General features: G+C 46.4%; 2 protein-coding genes across 2 annotated transcripts in view; one reads left to right on the top strand and one right to left on the bottom strand.

The window, feature by feature from the left end:
* The window catches only part of PRRX2 (paired related homeobox 2), a 192,640-nt gene that overhangs the window by 66,271 nt on the left and 107,809 nt on the right, over positions 1-18,560 (bottom strand). The gene's annotated exons all lie outside the window — the stretch shown is intronic.
* Positions 11,027-18,101, top strand: TOR1A (torsin family 1 member A). Its single transcript, XM_080991196.1, has 5 exons — positions 11,027-11,353; positions 12,155-12,420; positions 12,766-12,941; positions 14,077-14,198; positions 15,415-18,101. Exons 1-5 carry the CDS (start codon positions 11,128-11,130, stop codon positions 15,657-15,659), a joined length of 1,035 nt encoding a protein of 344 aa, XP_080847322.1. The 5' UTR covers positions 11,027-11,127; the 3' UTR covers positions 15,660-18,101.

Below are 18,560 nucleotides of genomic sequence, written 5' to 3'. Positions count from 1 at the left end.
GGTCCTCAAAGGAATCTCCTCCTCACTGCTGTCATGTTGGGTTGCCAGACCTCAAGGTCTTATCTGAATTCTCCAGATGGCAGGTGGAGGGCTTGAACTTCCATGTGGGCAAGTGTACCTTCAATCATTACACACACACACACACAGAGAGAGAGAGAGAGAGAGAGAGAGAGAGAGATGAGTATTTGTGCTTGCAACTTTCAAACTTCAGCTTAACAGGAACTGGCTGCAAATTATAGCATAGACACTCTGGGGAGGTCTGCCCTCCTCCACTACCTTCTCCCAATTAACCTTCGTCTCTAGGGCCCACCCCTGTGACATCACCAGGGGGGATTCCTCCTGTGACATCACCAAAGAGACAGCCCCTCAATCTCAGGTTCGGGCCCTTATATGTCAGGGTCTGGGATGCTCCTGACCTGGCAATCCTACATAGCCTCGATACATAAAGAAGTCCTAACTATTGTGATGTAAAAATTAGCCCTAAGTGTTACGATGCAAAAATAAGCCCAAAGTATATTCTCTGTTTGCTTCTTCTTCCTGCCCTCCTTGAACAGAAATCCAAATCACCTGATAAGCAGCATCCCAGAACCCAAATGAAATCCTGCCAAAATGAAACTGAAAGTTGATTCCCCTGGGAGTCCGCAGAAGGAGCCCCCCTCCCAGGGATGTGCCTGTCCATCCACCAGTCAGCACTCCTCCCTTCCCCTCTCCCAATTAACCTCCTTCTGCAGGGTCCACCCCTATCTTATCACCAGGGCCACCCTTAAGAGTCAAGTTTGGGCACTGAAATCTCAGGGTCTGGAATGCTCTTGATCTGACAACTCTACTACTCTGAGCCCAATCCTAAAACATCCTAGCCCCTGAATCTTCTGATCTGGCCACAGCTGTTCAGCCTTGTAGAAACAGAAGCTTAAATCCTTGCTAATTTCTGAGCTGTTTTCCATGTGTGGGAAGCAAGCTGGCAAGGCCAAGTTGAAACCAAGCAGAACTACAGGGCTGCCTTAAATTCCCTTTCTGATCAGAAATCCTGGTGGTTGTGTGTGTGCCAGAGTCATAGAATCATAGAATTGTAGAGTTGGAAGGGATCCGCAAGGGTCATTTGTCCCACCCCCTGAAAGCCAGGAATCAAGCTAAAGACTCCCTGACAGATGGTCATCCAACTTCTGTTTCAAAACCTCCAATGAAGTTGGGTACACCACAGAGTTCTAAGAGAGTCCATTCCACTGTTGAGTGGCTCTTACTGTCGAAGAGCGTTGTTCCTAGTGCTTAGTCCAAAACTCCTTTCTCATCGTTTGAACCCATTGACTCAGGTCCTCCCCTCCCAGAGCAACGGAAAACAAGCTTGCTCCAGCTTCCATGTGGCAGCTTTTCAGGTATCTTTATCACCTTTCAGCCTTCCCTTCTCCATGCTAAGCACCCCCAACTCCCTCAATGGTTCCTCATATATAAGGCTTGGCTTCCTGAACCATATCGGTCGCCCTCCTCTGCACACATTCCAGCTTGTCAATCTCCGTCTTAAACTGAGCTGCCCAGAACTGGACACTGGACTCCAGCGGGGATCTCACCAAGGCAGACTAGAGCATTACAAGAACTTCCCTTGATTTGGAAACTCAACTGCTGTTGATGCAGCCTAGAACAGCATTAGCTTTTGGGGTAGCTGCTCCATGAGCTTGGAATGTGTTTAAGGAAGAGGTGGTCCACCACAGGGCAAGACACTGGCCTGTAAAACTTCAATCTGGTTTTTCAGGGTTTTCAAAGAGTCCCTGAAATAAGTAAAGAACAGGACCTGTGCTGCTCATGGGCGCAACCCATTGCACCTGGAAAGCTGTGATGAATCACAAAGCACACAGGAATGTCCTATGCAGAATGGAGGTTGAGAATGTATAGGACAGGCAAGGGAGAGGCACTGCAGATCACAAGTCTGACATCTGTAGCAGGTGGTCTGCTAAACCAGCTCCCACTTGCTTGGGTCATGGGCAGTAAGCTCCCTTCTCCTCCTCCTCCTCCGCCTCCTCCTCAGCTTCAGCATTACCCTTGAAGAACTCAACAGGGAGGAGGATGGGATCAAAACTAAAATGAGTTGGTTCTGCTCATTAGCACCACCTACTGTCAGCTTCCATGCCTGCTGCCCAAGCAGTCCCAAGACACACCAGCCAATACTGTTGTCTACCCTAACTAGTGGCAGTTCTTGAGGATTTTAGACAGAGCTGTCTCTCCCAGCCCTATCAGGGACTGAATGTGGAACCTTTTACATGCAAAGCAGGTGCTTTGCGACTGGAGTGTGGCCCTTAAAAACCCAGTAAAATTCCAGTCCTCGTGGTTCTGAATAAAAGGCTGGAAGACAGGAAGCATAGGGAGATAGGAAACAGCCTTATTCTGAGTCAAACCATTGGATTTGTCTACACAGACTGGCAGCAGCTCACCAGGATTTCAGGCAGCAAGTCTTTACCAGCCCTACCTGGAGATGCCAGAGATTGGAGATGGGACCTTCTGGGTGCAAAGCACGTGCTTTACCATTGAGCTACGGCATTTCCTGTCAAAAAAATAAAGTTAAGATTCTAGTCCTCATGATGCTAAATAAAAGGATGTGCAAAGCAGATGCTCTACCACTGAGCTATGACCTTTCCCCAATTGGAGAGTTGAGCTGGGGCCTCCCAGCGGGTGGATCACTCCCAGCGCTGCCTGCAGGTCAAAGCCAGCCAGAAACCTTCTGCAGCCCTTTCAAAACACATGGCTGGGCCCTTGAGCCATTTTGTAGTGCTTGGGGTGGGTAGAAAAGGAAACATATTTTCTTGTCTGAGTGGGAAAGCAGTCTGCCCTGTATCCTGCAAGCGACCAAAACGAAAACATCAGGGGAACCCCCAAAGCTCTGTCCCACCCCTCCAGCCTTTGTGGGAAGAGACTCCCACCCCACCTCATCCAGATTCTGACATCCTTGCAGCGCATCACAAAACAAGATGTCAACCCCCCACCCTGCTGCTGCTGCTGCTGTTGCTGCTGCCGCCGCCGCCGATTGCTCTTGGCGTTGGTAACCTGTCAAGATGGCCTGCTCCTTCCAAGAACAACAAGGGGGAATGTTAAACAAACTGCTGTCTGACTCTCAAATTTCAGCTGGGACTGAATTCTCTCTCCCCCCCCCCCCCCACTTTCCCCTGTAGGCCATTGCATTGGGCTTGGGCTGTCTGTATTTATGATAGGTCTGAAAAAGTCTGAGCATTATCACCCCTTGCAATGCATACTGTATATGAATAAGGGTAGCCAACGGAGGGAGAAAAGTCATGGTTGAGAATAGCTTGCAACATCAGGAAGCAAATGTCAAGCTGCCCCAGAAATAATAAAATCCAATGCAGTCTTCTAGCTAGAAAAGAACAACCTCTCTGCTTACATACATACAGGCAAGGTTTTTTTGAGCTATTTTGATCTACAGTGTGTGCTATAGATTTTCATTAATTTATTTATTACATTTACATCCCTACCTTTCCTCCAAGGAACTCAAGGAGATTATGTGGCTCTTCACACACACACACACACACACACACACACACACACACACACACAGTTTTATCCTCACAACAACCCTGTGGGATAGGCTAGGCTGAGAAAGAGGTTGGGTAACTGGCCTAAGGTCAAACCCAAATAACTTTATGGCTGAGTGGGAAATTGGAACTCCGGTCTCCCATGTCTTAGTCTGGCACTCTAACCAATTGATTAATTCAGAATGTTTTTATTTAATTCAGTTCTTTATTCAAAACGATGAGGAGTAGAACCTTACTTTATTTTTAGGGGAAGGGTCATAGTTAAGTGATAGGACATCATCATCACCATTTTATTATTTATACCCCACCCATCTAGCTGGGTTTCCCCAGTCACACTGGGTGGCTCATAGCATATATTGAAACATACTAAAACATCAGACATTGAAAACTTCCCTAAACAGGGCTGCCTTCAGATGTCTTCTAAAAGTCAGATAGTTGTTTATTTCCTTGACGCCTGGAGGGAGGTTGTTTCATCGCCCTCAGCTCCAGGGGAAACCACAGGGCCGTCCAGGCACCATGCAATTGGAGAGGGCGCTTCGGAGCCAGACAGTGAAGAGCCCTGGTTAACTCTGCATTCCACTGAGCCACCAGGGAATCAGCTGAAAGGCCATCAACATGGGATAAAACATCCTCTACTACCCTCTGGAAACTATTTGGATCCATTAAATGGAGGGGGCGGACCATCCAAATCAGTCCCACCTCCCTGCAGAGGGGAAGGGTTGCGGAGAAGTCCAGTTGCACCAGGAAGTGATCCAACCATGGGACTTCTTTTGTTTCACTTTTACTTAGTGTCAGATCACCCAAATCCATAGAGGTGAACACCAGGTCTAAGACATGTCTGAGACTATGAGTTGGGCCAAACCTATTCAGGGACAGCCCCATGGAGGCCATGCTTTTCACGAAGTCCCAAGCAACCCCTTGTAAGGTCATGTTGGCATGGACGTTAAAATCCCCTAGGACAACCAAACTAGGTGTCTCCAGGAAAACTTCTGGCACGACCTGAAGCAGCTCAGGCACGGAATTCTTGGTACAATGGAAAGTCGGTACACCAATAGGAATCCTCTACTGCCCCTATTGCCCAACTTCCAGAACATGCACTCGGAAAACTGGGTCTTCCCAATGGGACGCCTGGTGCAAACTAATGACTTCCTAAAAATCACTGCAACCCCCCCTCCCCGCCCACATGACCTGGGTTGCTGTGTGTAAGAGAAACCTGGTGGACAAGCAGCGGCAAGGACAGGCCCATCTACTTCATCCAACCAAGTCTCTATTACACATGCCAGGTCAAGTCCTCCATCCACGATCAAGTTGGTGGATGGCAGTGGTCTTGTGAATCATTGACCTGGCATTGCACAGCAGCACCTTCAGGTCAAGTGGGTCTCCCTTGCTGATTCCAGTATCCTTCCAGTCAGGTAGGGATAGTCTTCAAACAGTGACTAGTCTTCAAACAGCACTAATGTCAGATATAGCCCCAGGTCCGAAAGCCCAAGAAATAAATCCCAGGATCTATCAAGCTCCACTGAGAAGGCACCAGGATGGATCCTGACAAATTCTGCTATGGGTCTGCCCCCATAATTGCTATTTTTGATGCTGGCTCCAACATGAGCCCCAGCCGGAGGGCCCATCATCTTGAAACAAAAAGTTGGCAATGCTGGTTACGCTGGTGGGCTGCAATTAAAGGCAGAGGAGAGAGCCAGTGGTGGAAAACTTGGCAGCCGGCTCTCCATCCCAGGCGGGCTTAAAGGTCAGGCCAGAGAGCCGCTCTGTATCTCCAAGACACCCCATGGAGTGGTGACGAAGGCAAGAGTATGCCTAGGAAGCTGACCTTAGGGACCCTGGAAAGGAGTGGGGGTTTTTATTATTATTATTCGCCCTGACACATCTTAACTTTCAATCTGACCCGCCGATGAAAGGGAACATAAAACACAATCAGGGCTGGTGGAATTAAGAGCAGAAACAGGCAGAGAGAAGGAGCCAACTTGCTGAAAGGCCTTGAGGAATAAGCCACAGGAAGGCAGAAAAGTGTTAACATTCCTCGGCAAAGGTCTGGCAAGAGGCAAGGCTCTTAGAGGACCTGGGCTGTAATAAACAACAGGCAAGGGGGGAGGATGGGGGGGACGGGTGGCTTCTCGACTTGTTCCGTGGCCTGAAAGGGCCCTGGAAGGCTTCCCAGACTTGGCCACAGCATCTCCCAACTCCTGCAACTCTCTCCAGTCTGTCTTTAAAAAAAGAAGAGCCTGTTCGATCAGGCCACTAGCCAGCATCCTGTTCTCAAAGTGTACCATCCAGATGCCCTGAATAGGGGAAGACCACAAGCAGGACCTGAATGCAAGAGCCCTCTCTCTTCCTGCAGTTTCCAGCAACCGGTATTCAGAAACGGCCTCGGTCCAGTATATCTGAGGGAGCGTCTCCACCCCCATCATTCTGCCCGGACACTGAGGTCCAGTGCCGAGGGCCTTCTGGCGGTTCCCTCGCTGCGAGAAGCCAACTTACAGGGAACCAGGCAGAGGGCCTTCTCGGTAGTGGCACCCGCCCTGTGGAACGCCCTCCCACCAGATGTCAAAGAGAAAAAGAGAAAAACAACTACCAGACTTTTAGAAGACATCTGAAGGCAGCCCTGTTTAGGGAAGCTTTTAATGTTTGATGTATTATAGTATTTTAATATTTTCTGGAAGCCGCCCAGATGGGCGGGGTATAAATAAATTATTATTATTATTATTATTATTATTATTATTATTATTAACATCCCTGCCTCTGATCCTTGAGGCAGAGAATGGTCACCATGCCTAGTAGCCTTATCCCCCATGGATTTGTCCGGTCATCTTTTAAGGCCACCTAGGTTGCTGGTTGTCAGTCATTGCCTCCTGCAGAAGTGAGTTCCACAGTTTAACAATGCACACTACACAAAGGACTTTGTTTGGGAAACTGCTAGGCAAGTCCACCTTTGAACACAATCTGAACAAAGACATCTTATGACCCAGACCATGTTGATCCAGACGCACAAATCTGGTGATACATTTAGCCCCTAAAATTTCCCACTGTACCCGTATGCACTATGATATTCTATCCCGCTAAAATGTTGCATAATACCAGTAGCAGCTGGCACTTCCCAACAGAGTTAACTCTGCATCTCAGGAAACTGCAGGTCATGGGCAGGAAAGTGCCCTATTAAAGCCAAGTATTTCAATACTTTCTGGGCAAATACGGAGTGAAGGGAGTCTTGTGTGGTTGGTTTGGGGGGGGGGGGAATCTGCTCCTCTTTTGTTTCCAGCACAACTTACGTGAGCAGGTATAAGTTTTGCTTAGGCTTATACTTTTTTTTATTAGAAACCCGAAACGAGACCGCTCTACTGTTTTCATAGTCCATTAAGCCTCCCTACCTGAGCTTTGGGACACCTCATTATTCATTGCCATTCATTTCCAACTCCTGTAAGGACCTGGACAAAGATTTCTTAGTCTGGGAGGTTTATGCTATATCTTTGCTTACTTGTTCTGCCAGTGGTAGCGTTGTCCCCTCTTTTGTAGGACAGGCCAACACCACTGGCTTATATGCCCCTTCCTCCCGCTGCTCCCCCCCCAACAAAGAATATTTTCTGCATTTTTCACCTCTTCTGCTTCAGGCTCCTTCATTGGTCAGGGACATCACAGTACAGTGGTCCCTCGGGTTACATACACTTCAGGTTACATACGCTTCAGGTTACAGACTCCGCTAACCCAGAAATGTTACCTCAGGTTAAGAATGAGGATGAGGAATGAGAATCAGGATGAGGACAGAAATCGTGCTCCTGCGGCGCGGCGGCAGCAGGAGGCCTCATTAGCTAAAGAGGTGCTTCAGGTTAAGAACAATTTCAGGTTAAGAACGGACCTCTGGAACGAATTAAGTTCTTAACCGGAGGTACCACTGTATTATGGATTTCGGAGAGACCCCAAGGATCATTTAGTCCACCCCTTACAGGAATCACAGCTGAAGAATTCCTGACAGGTGGCTGCCCAACCTCTCTTGAAAAACCTCCAAGGGAGGAGAGTCTACCACCTTCCAAGGGAGTCCGTTCCGCTGTTGAACAGCTCTCACCATCAAAAAGTTCTTCCTAATGTTTAGACAGAATCTCCTTTCTTGTCATTTGAATCCACTGGTTCGTGTTCTATGCTCCAGAGCAGCAGAAAAGAAGCTTGCTCCATTTTCCAGATGACAGCCCTTCAGATATTTGAAGATGGTTATCGTATCTCCTCTGTCTCCTCTTTTCAAGGCTAGACATACCCAACTCCTTCAACCGTTCCTCATAAGGCTTGGTTTCCAGACCTCTGATCGTCTCTGTTGGAATTCTCTGCACACATTCCAGCTTGTTTATATCCTTCTTAAATGGTGGTGTCCAGAACTAGACACACAGGACTTTTGGGGGGGTCTGAACAAGGCTGAATAGAGATCAATCAGTTCCACTTCAGACACAAAATGAAGAGATAGAACAAATATAGGGGAACCTTTTAAAGTTACATTGTGCAATCAGAAAGGATTTGGGAAGAATCATAGAATCATAGAGTTGGAAGAGACCACAAGGGCCATCGAGTCCAACCCCCTGCCAAGCAGGAAACACCATCAGAGCACTCCTGACATATGGTTGTCAAGCCTCTGCTTAAAGACCTCCAAAGAAGGAGACTCCACCACACTCCTTGGCAGCAAATTCCACTGTCAAACAGCTCTTACTGTCAGGAAGTTCTTCCTAATGTTTAGGTGGAATCTTCTTTCTTGTAGTTTGGATCCATTGCTCCGTGTCCGCTTCTCTGGAGCAGCAGAAAACAACCTTTCTCCCTCCTCTATGTGACATCCTTTTATATATTTGAACATGGCTATCATATCACCCCTTAACCTCCTCTTCTCCAGGCTAAACATGCCCAGCTCCCTTAGCCGTTCCTCATAAGGCATCGTTTCCAGGCCTTTGACCATTTTGGTTGCCCTCCTCTGGACACGTTCCAGTTTGTCAGTGTCCTTCTTGAACTGTGGTGCCCAGAACTGGACACAGTACTCCAGGTGAGGTCTGACCAGAGCAGAATACAGTGGCACTATTACTTCCCTTGATCTAGATGCTATACTCCTAGTGATGCAGCCCAGAATTGCATTGGCTTTTTTAGCTGCCGCGTCACACTGTTGGCTCATGTCAAGTTTGTGGTCAACCAAGACTCCTAGATCCTTTTCGCATGTACAGCTCTCAAGCCAGGTGTTGGAGGCGCACATTAAAATTACAAGGAGACAGCCTACACCCACAGGATTACAATCAGAAAGACATGACACACAAGCAAAAAGGGAGAGACGGAAGCAACCCCAGGCACCAATTGTTAAGCAGTAGTTCTGGCATGCTCCGGTTTTCAGACGAGGCCCTACTCTTGGTCCCTTGACCCTAGTTGAGGTCACTCTGTTGTTTTTAGTGATGTGTGTTTGAAGAAGTAGCTGTTTTCAAAGGCTTCTGGTCCATTTCTGACAGTGTTTTGAGTTTCAATACTCCTTTTAGACATTATTACTGCATTCGGCTTTTGTTAACATTTTGATTTTGCGATTGCCATTCAGAATGGGGAATGTGACATGTTTTTAAATATTGCCTGAAGTTTCTGATTTGTTAGTAGCCTTGAATATGTGTTTTAAATTATCATACCGTTCTCTAGGGGGTCAGTATCATCCATTACAACCAGCCAGTCGTGAGCCCTGCCTTTTTTGCTAATGGAAAGCAAGTAGTATTAATCTTAGAATCATAGAATTGTAGAGTTTGAAGGGATCTTGGGGATCATGTATTTGAACCCCCGCCATACAGGAATCTTTTATGCAACGTGGGGCACGAACTCACAACCCTGAGATGAAGAGGCTTATGCTCTACCAACTGAGCTATCCCAGTTCAGAAACAAAAACACAACAAGCTGTTTTATTATGAGTTAGACCCTTGTCCCATCTTAGTATTGACAGGGCTGATAATGTCCCCTTCCCAAAACCCTGAAGAACCTCTGCCCGTCAGTGTAGACAGTATTGAGCTGAATGGGCCAAGAATCTGACTCAATATATGACAGCATATTTTTTAGGACTATAGCTCAGTGGCATAAATAAAACACCTTCCTTGGTTTCTAATTATAGGTCGTGTGAAGACAAGCCTTCCTTTTTTCTGACCAGAACCTCCTGACAATCATTGGGTGACCCAAGTTCTAGCATTATTGAAAGAGTGTATGGGGATTTCCTACATAGCAGGGTAACCTCGATGATTCTAAATAGGAATCAAGTTTTGCAATCTAATCACTCAAGTCTGCTGTACTGTACAGGAAAAAAGTTTTGAGGGTTTCACGAACCAGGATGAAATGCTGTGAATCTATTGCCCTCTGCTGGACAAACATTAGAATTGCCAGATCATATTTATTTTGCCTCTGTGGGATCTGTTGTTATTTGGGGGTGGGGTTTTCTACTCAGCACTCAAAAGCCCTGCATGGCTGAAATGTGTCTTTGAACTCTGACAGTGCCTATGGGTGGGGGACAGAGAGGGATTTGTTTCCTCTTTTTGCAGAACTCTTTTTTAATTAAAGTTTTCCATAATATAGTATGATAATAGAAAACCAATGTAAATGTTAAAAAGCAGATTTCAGCGACGTGGGTGGCGCTGTGGTCTAAACCACAGAGCCTAGGGCTTGCCAATCAGAAGGTCGGCGTCCCTGCTCCTGCCAACCTAGCAGTTTGAAAGCATGTCAAAGTGCAAGTAGATAAATAGGTACCGCTCCGGCGGGAAGGTAAACGGCGTTTCCGTGCGCTGCTCTGGTTCGCCAGAAGCAGCTTAGTCATGCTGGCCACATGACTCGGAAGCTGTATGCCGGCTCCCTTGGCCAATAAAGCAAGATGTGCACCACAACCCCCGAGTCGTCCGAGACTGGACCTAATTGTCAACCTTTACCTTTTATTGACATGGTCTCATGGGAAAAACTGTGGCAAGTGGATATGAAATTTACAGCCTGTTTTATTTTAAAGGAAAATGATAGGAAAATGGTATTAACGCCAAATAAATTGGCAAATATGTACAATCCTGTGTCAAATAAATGCTGGAAGTGTAAACATAATGAAGGGACGTTTTTTCATATGATGTGGACGTACGAAAAAATACATATAAAAAAAATACGAAAAAGCTAAAGGCTTTTGGGAAATGATACATAATGAAATGGAAAAGATATTTAAACTAGCTTTTCACCCTTCAGTTACCTCTCTCAGCAGACATGCAAAGTAGCAGAAATAAAAAAATAAAAAAAATGCAAAGAGCATGGGTCTTGCTTCAGAGTAACCCACGTGGCGAATTAACAGTCGACAATAACAACGAAGACGGAGGCGGAGGGAGAAAGCCGAACCCACGTGATACTCTCTCCACAGCTTCCCACTGGCTCTGCGCTCCGCCAATCATTTACCCTTGCCCTTGCTCCTGCCCGGCACAACGATGGCGCCCACGGAGCCGGAAATTTAACTCCCCTGCTTTTCCAGGAACCGGAAGTGCCAGCTCTGAGGCAAACTGGGCAGCGGGGAAGCAGCGGGGTCCTGCTCCTCCCGGGCCCCGCTCCTCGTCCTCCGGCGGCGGCGGCGATGAAGCTCCTTCCCCCGCGCCGGGCGGGGAGGCGTTTCGTGCTGGGCGCCGCCGTGCTGCTGTGGCAGCTGAGCGCGACCGCCCAGGCGGTGGAGCCCATCAGCCTGGGCTTGGCCATAGCCGGCGCCGCTGCCTCCGCCCTCACAGGAATCATCTCCTACCCGAAACTCTACTGCTACTTCGCCCACTGCTGCCTCCACAAGCCTGGCGCCCGCAGCGGGACAGGTGAGCTGGGGGGGCGGGGGGAGAATTTCGCGTTCGGGTTCTGTGACGTCAGAGTGCGGCAGCCCAGGTGGGGTGAGCTCTGCATAGAGATGAGTGGTGTGCATGCTCTGACATCAGAGAAGGAAGGTGGAAACCAGACGCTCCCACTGGTGTCAGGGAAGGGGTGGGGAGTGGCAGTGCAGGGTCCGCCTAAGTATTTCTGTGGATCTAGAGGTGACTGCTGTGACATCACAGGAAGAAGATGAAAGGAAAGTGTGTGCAGTTGTCAGGGAAGGAGAACCTTTGGTCCATACAGCTCGGTATTGCTCACACCAACAGGCAGCATCTCTCTCCAGGGTTTCAGACAGGGATCTTTCCCAGCCCTACCTGGAAATGTCATTGAGGATTGAACCTTGGACCTTCTGCATGAGCATTGCCTGCTTTATTACTAAGCTGTGGGTATCCTTTTCCCTCCTTTTTTATTTGCTCCGTTAGGCACTTTGACCACGGAACCCCTGCCCCCACTAACGACTGGATATGAAGGTTGAAAGAGCCAAGAATTTGTGATTCTGCTCACAAATCAAGAAGCCGAGCCTTTCTCAGGGAATTTTAAGGGGCTTGGGCTAGATAGCCCTTAGGGCCACTTCCAGCAATAGAATTCTATTCTTCTTCTTACTTCGTGGCTTACTGGAGTAGTGCTTTTGCATACAGGTTAGGTTCCTCACACTAATCTTTGCCAGGCTAAAAATTATATGCTTACACAGAAGGACTTCAGATTTCCAAAATGCTCTTTTAATCAGTTACTCATTTTATTCCCCCCAGTGCTTCAAGAGGGTTTGGATGACCAACTCTTTGGGCAGCATCTGGCGAAGAAGGTGATTGTGAAATCGCTTACTGGATTTTTGAATAATCCAAACCCGAAGAAGCCTTTGACACTCTCCTTACATGGCTGGACTGGGACTGGCAAAAACTTTGCTAGTAGGATAATCGTGGAGAGCCTTTTTGAAGGAGGCCTCAACAGCAAATTTGTACATCAGTTTGTATCCACTCTGCATTTTCCTCATCAGCAGAACATTTCCCAGTACAAGGTAAAAAGACCGATTGCATCTTAAGACTAGATGTAACTATTTCCTTACAGCTGTGGTTCTGGAGAAGGGCTGCAACATGTCCTTGAACCCTGAAAGTGCTGGCCTAGATGGAGAACAGAGAGGGGAGCAGGAACTAGGAACTAGCCTACCCTACAAAAGTACAATGTGCATTAATTGCTCACTCTTGCTTCTGGCCCTTGCCTATCACATGCATGAGGCCCCCAGGAGGTTGCCTGGAAGGGTATGTGTCTCTTTGTCTGAAATACTGTCAATAAACAGAACAAATACTGTCTCTTTGTCTGAAATACTGTCAATAAACAGAACATGTTCTTTTTAAATAACAAGGACCAGTTGCAGATGTGGATCCGGGGCAATGTGAGCAGCTGCCCAAGATCCGTCTTCATATTTGACGAGATGGACAAGATGCATGCTGGCCTCATCGACTCCATCAAGCCTTTCCTGGACTACTACGAGGAGCTGGACGGTGTGTCTTACCGGAAAGCTATCTTCATCTTCCTCAGGTTAGGAACAAGCCTAGATGTGAAGCTACAAAAGTACATCTAAATTTAGGAGCTGGCACTAAAAGCTCTCGTCTCCATCTTTGGGATACGTCCTGAAGAAAGATTTCATCACCATAGCCTAAGGCATTAAATTATTGATCATCTGGTGGCAGGGAATTTTCTTCTTCCAGCTTAGCTTCTTGCTCTACTATCATTAATTTACTAATTGCTTTCTAAATGGCCATTTCAAGGCAATTTACACAGTAGGTAATCAAAAACAGTTAAAAGACAGAAAAGCAGCTAATACATTTAAAACAAATAAAAAAATGTTAAGCACTGGGCACTCATAGTAAACATCCATTTATCCAGCTGGGAAAGTTTGTCAGAACAAATATGTCTTCAATTGTTTTCAGAAAGTGCAGATGGTGGGCACCTGCCATATCTGCAAAACTGGGGCAGCCACACAGAAGGCCCTGTTCCAAGTTATTACAGAATGGGCTTCTGAGATCTCTGGAACTTGCAGGAGACACTTCACCACAGGGATCTACAGGGCATGTAAGGGATAAGGTGTTCTCTCAACTAACCTTGAGTGGTAGCCACCAATCTATATAGCTTTAAAAGAGAATTAGACAGCTTTATGAAGGGGAGGGCTATCAATGACTACCAGCCATGATGGTTATGCTGTGTCTTCACAGTTGAAGCCGGTAATGCTACTTGTGGGACTCCCACAGGCATCTGGTTGGCCACTGTGAGAGCAGGATGCTGGATTTGATGACCATTGTCCTGATCCAGCAGGCTGCTGTTAGTTAACATGGTCCTAAGTTGTATAGGGATTTACATATCAGTACAGTCATACCTCGCGTTGTGTTTGCTTCATGATACGTTTTTTCAGGTTGCGTCCCGTGGAAAGGGTTACTTCCGGGTTTCGCCGCTTGCACATGCGCAGACCTGCAAAATGACGTCATGCGCAGACGCGGCTTGCGTTCTGCTCATGTTGCAAATGGGACTCCGGAACGGATCCCGTTCGCAACCAGAGGTACCACTGTACTAGTATCTTGAACTTGGGCTTGTAGCAAACTGGCAACTGGTGCAAATTTTGCAAGGAAGGTTTTTAAAGCTGGCACTTGTTGAAAAATGCCTTCCTTTCTCACTTCAGTAATGCAGGGGCTGAAAAGATCACCGAGGTGGCGCTGGACTTCTGGAGGAGGGGAAAGAGGAGGGAGGACCTGAGCTTACGGGACCTGGACCTGACCTTGTCTGTTTTCAATAACAAAAACAGTGAGTAATCAGGGATATTAAACCTGCAGTCCTTTTTTATTGATTGAAATACTTGTAAACCATACTTTTGTAAAAAATAAAACAAGGTGGTGCTGTGTATATGCTGCTGTATGCTGCCATGTTACCTTGTGTGAATTAGCAGCATGCAAATAAGATAAATCAATGCTGCCTAACACAGGGGTGGGAATCTGTAGGCCTGGGGACCAAATGAGGCTCTCGGGCCCCGTCTCGGGCCCTCAGAAGGCTTCCCAAGCTCGCTTCCCCCCACCCAGCTTAACCCTGTGGCTATTTTGAGCTACTTTTGGCTGCCTGGAATCTTTCCTTGAAAAGTGACTCTTACTTACCTTGATGAAAGTGCAGTGCTTTTTTCTGGGGGTATTCAAAAGTATGCAGGACCAGCACCTTGGGGTGTGTGAACCTGGCTTTTGTTTGGTGAAACTAGCATGTACGAAAGTTAATAATCCCATCCATTGTTCCTCCACTGGCTCTGCCTACTTTTACCTCTGGTCTTGCCCTCCACTGGCATGTGGCCCCTGGAAGGTTGCCCAAGTGGGAATGTGCCCCCCCCCCGACTAAAAAAGTCTCCATTGATTACATGAAGAACATCCCAGCTCAGCAAGTAGCGCAAATGAAACCTCTAGTAACACAAAATTGTTATTGTTTGGCTTTTTACCAAACTGTTTGTGGTTCAGCACATAGTTAAAACTATGGAACTTGCAGGAAGCAGTGATGGCCACCAACATAGATTGGCTTTAAGAGGGGATTAAACAAATTCACAGAGGAGAGGGCTAGCCTACTTGCTACATATGTTCTGCCTCCATGACTGAAGGCAGAAAATGCCTCTGAATAGCACTTGCTGGAAACCACAGGAGGGGAGAGGGCTGCTCTTGTGCTTGGGTACTGCTTGAGGGTTTTATGTTGGGGCATCTGGTTGGCTACTGTGAGAACAGGATGCTGGACTAAGTGGCCCATGAGCCTGATTATGATTATGTTATGATTTTGGCCATAATTTCCTGTACTATGTGTTTAGTCCCTCACCAAGCTTAAATTATTGTATTTGGGGCATGGAGTGTACTGTATTGGGCTTTATTTTATTGTATTTATACCTTAAGCTATTCTGGACAAAATGATAAAATCAAAAAGAAAATTAATATATGAAAGAAAGAAAAATATTTCCCCACCCCATACCAAACAAGATTGCTACCTTCCTTTGCAGGTGGCTTTTGGCACAGCAGCCTGATCGACAAACACCTCATTGATTATTTTGTACCCTTCCTGCCTCTGGAGTACAAGCATGTGAAAATGTGCATTCGGGTCGAGCTTGAATCCCGCGACTATGAGGTGGATGAGGACATTGTGACCCAAGTCGCCGACGAGATGACTTACTTCCCAAAAGAAGAACGGATCTACTCTGATAAGGGATGCAAGACTGTTTGTACAAAGCTGGATTTCTACCTGTAATGCATATATTTATGATTACCTGATTTTCGAAGAAAATGAACCCAATCACAGAACTTTGAGAAACTGAATCTTTTTTTTTTCTTTTTAAAAAAGATTTTAAATTATGTAAAGAGAGGAGACAGCTCAATAGTTTCTCAGAGTGGAAGGAATGACGAACCTGATCCTACAAATTACTCAGTCTTGTGGCCTTGTGTTGTGGTTTGGTCCACTCCAGAGCATCTTTTACTGATGCCTGCCCTGTGAAAACCACCTGAATTTTTCCACATCTGCTTTATGGACCAGTATTCTAGAGAGTGACTATGTCTGTGACTGAGTTCTAATGAGATCTCTGATGTTGGAACCACCTTCCAATTTTCTTCAAAATTATGACTTCTCCCAAGGAATGAAGGAATGTTCTTGAGGCAGCTTAGGAAAAGACGTGTAGCTTTCCATGAGCACCAACTCTTTCTTGAATGGTTTCAGTAGTAGCGGCAGAGAGAGCTATGTAACATGGTATTTTCAAACTGTTTGCAGGGGTAGCTTTCTGTTCTTTGAAAGTGTTTGGGGGGCGGGGCAGTTAATCAACAAATTGGCCAGTATGGGTGGAAAAACCTCAATGAGGGAATACTTGTGGGGGTCAGACTGGCTTCCATCTTGGCCCCCATCTCCATTCAGCAGCAGAATATTTGCGCCCTTATACATGTGAGGAGTGTAACAAACTTACCCACTGCCCTGTCAGCAGATGTGGCCCTCTAGGCCACTCCCAGAATCCTTTGCAATCTGCAAGGTGTGACACAAAAGATTCCCAACCCTCAAAACCTTATAAACCACGGCCTTAAATCTCAGAATGCAGGGGGTTGTGAGAGATTTTGATATTCAGACTAATTTATATGTAAACAAATATGACAAATTCAGAAGGGCTTTTTGAAAATAGCACTCTCCATCAAAAGGGAGTATGTAGTAGTCACTGGTGGCACTAACAGGAAAAGAGGGGTTGTTGTTTTTTTACCTGCCTTAATTCCCACTTCTCTTGGCACCACTGAGGCAAAAACAGGGGTTTCCAGGATGATTTAAAGTACAGGTGGGACAACTTCCACTCTTGCTGTTTTGTGGGTTGTGACAGCTTTCCAGGGGCTGATTTTGAGTGGTGGGGGAAGCCGTGTTAGATTTTCATCCCAATAAAGCCATATTGTGCTGGAGAAGAGCAGTTGATAAATCAAAGCTCACGTAGGGCATAAGGAAAACAGCTTTTCTCGATCTTACTGAACACAACTCCCAAGTTCTCAGCATTATCTTCTGAAAGCTCTTTGTGTATCTTTTTACTTTTCCAGCCTAGCTTCAAGAAAAGCCAGTGCATCAAATGTTAAAAAGGCACTTGTCAAAGGGTGAGTGCATCTTACGAAAAGCACAAGTGCTGCTGCTGGATTATGCAATTTGTGTCAAGAGGTCCTCATTTCAACACTTGGCAGCGTCTAGCTCACAGGCAGTCAGCCTGAGGCCTAATTTCACATTGGTGGCAGGAAGGAGTGTGGAAGAGAGAAAAATATAGAGATTGCCACACACACTTTTGAGTTTGGTCATGTCCCGCTGTTGGCACACATCCCAAGAAAATTCTCCTGGAGGAATCTGTTCGGTATAGCAAAGTTAACAGCTGCCCTTAACTGGGCATTTTTGTGTCAAGTCTGTGCATTTGTGAAGAAATTCTTCTTCATGGCTCACTTTTGCACATTACTCACCAAACCATGGACAGGGACACTTTTCACTATGGCTTGGCAGGACAAACCCAGGGGTAACAGCTGTCACAGTGATGGCTGCAAAGCAACTGCTATAATGTAGAAACAAGATTGAGCAGCAGGGCAGTATCACTGTAACATACTTTGCCAGCCGAGAAGTTCAAAATATTGTTTTAAGCAACCATTAGTAAAAAACCAATGTGTCAACTGAGGCATTGGATTAAGCCCACATAAAGTCAATTGCATTTTGGTCCTCTTGAAATCAAGCTTAGATTAGTTAAGAAAGTCCCCTGTCCCTTCCTTCTACCCAACTCCCACTCCCATTTTTTTTTAAAAGCCTCTGTAGGAGTGAAGAACTGAACAAAGTGTGTTTGCAGGGTGGGGAGATGGTGAAACTTCCTTGCTGTGAACTACATGTGAAAGAGTTTGTCACAACCAACTTCTTCAAACCGATTTTAAGTGCAACACATCACTTAGGCATCAGGCAGGCATATTCTGTGGTGGGAGGAGGCCCTGTCAAACTCAGGGGGACTTGCTTCTAAGTGCGCACAGAGGATTGTGCTCTTATTGGTCTTCCTCAAACCCAGAACCAGCCAAAAGACATGGAGCAAATTGAACTAGGTGCTGTTGGGAAAAGACTGCAGCTTTGTGATTTTTTTGATTTAGAACTACCCGATTATGCCCTCCTGCAACTGATTTTTTAAATAAAATTGTAAAATAATTGGTCAAATGTCTCTTTGTCCTGCATCTATTGATTTAAACCAGGAGCAAGTAACCTTTTTCACAGACCATGGACCACTTTCCCTTTTGGGGGAGCGGTGTTGTAAAATGCTGCTGGTGGGTGAGCCATTTAATGTAAATGACACTAATTGTACAGTAGGATACTTTTACTATCAACACCCCATTCCCTGCCATGCAAATAAGCAAAAAGCATTGCCAGCATAATTTGACCAGATATGGCTGCATTCTCTCCTCATTGTTGGAGGCACATTTTGCCTCTGAATGCCAGTTGCTGGGTATTACAAATGCGGGGTGGGGGGGGAGTGCTGCTGTTGGGGTCATCTGGTTGGTCTGGTCTTTCAATGAACTTTCAATGAAGTTTCTCATCTCCTAGAAACTGGCTTTTTTGACAAATCAGGCTCCCTGGACAATGAACAAAACCACAGGGAGGATTAAGGAGGCAGAAAGA

This window comes from Podarcis pityusensis, assembly GCF_964106645.2.
Source record: "Podarcis pityusensis genome assembly, chromosome: Z".
In the NCBI taxonomy this organism is placed as follows: domain Eukaryota; kingdom Metazoa; phylum Chordata; class Lepidosauria; order Squamata; family Lacertidae; genus Podarcis; species Podarcis pityusensis.
The sequence above is the reverse complement of the archived record's forward strand: the minus strand, read 5'-3'. Positions and strand labels throughout refer to the sequence as shown.

What these genes read in the sequence shown, in the direction of transcription:
- TOR1A (XM_080991196.1), top strand. Translation starts at nt 11,128, where the DNA reads ATGAAGCTCCTTCCCCCGCGCCGGGCGGGGAGGCGTTTCGTGCTGGGC. An exon ending in TGGCGCCCGCAGCGGGACAG is followed by an intron (nt 11,354 to 12,154) that starts GTGAGCTGGGGG and finishes TATTCCCCCCAG; the next exon opens with TGCTTCAAGAGGGTTTGGAT. An exon ending in AGAACATTTCCCAGTACAAG is followed by an intron (nt 12,421 to 12,765) that starts GTAAAAAGACCG and finishes TTAAATAACAAG; the next exon opens with GACCAGTTGCAGATGTGGAT.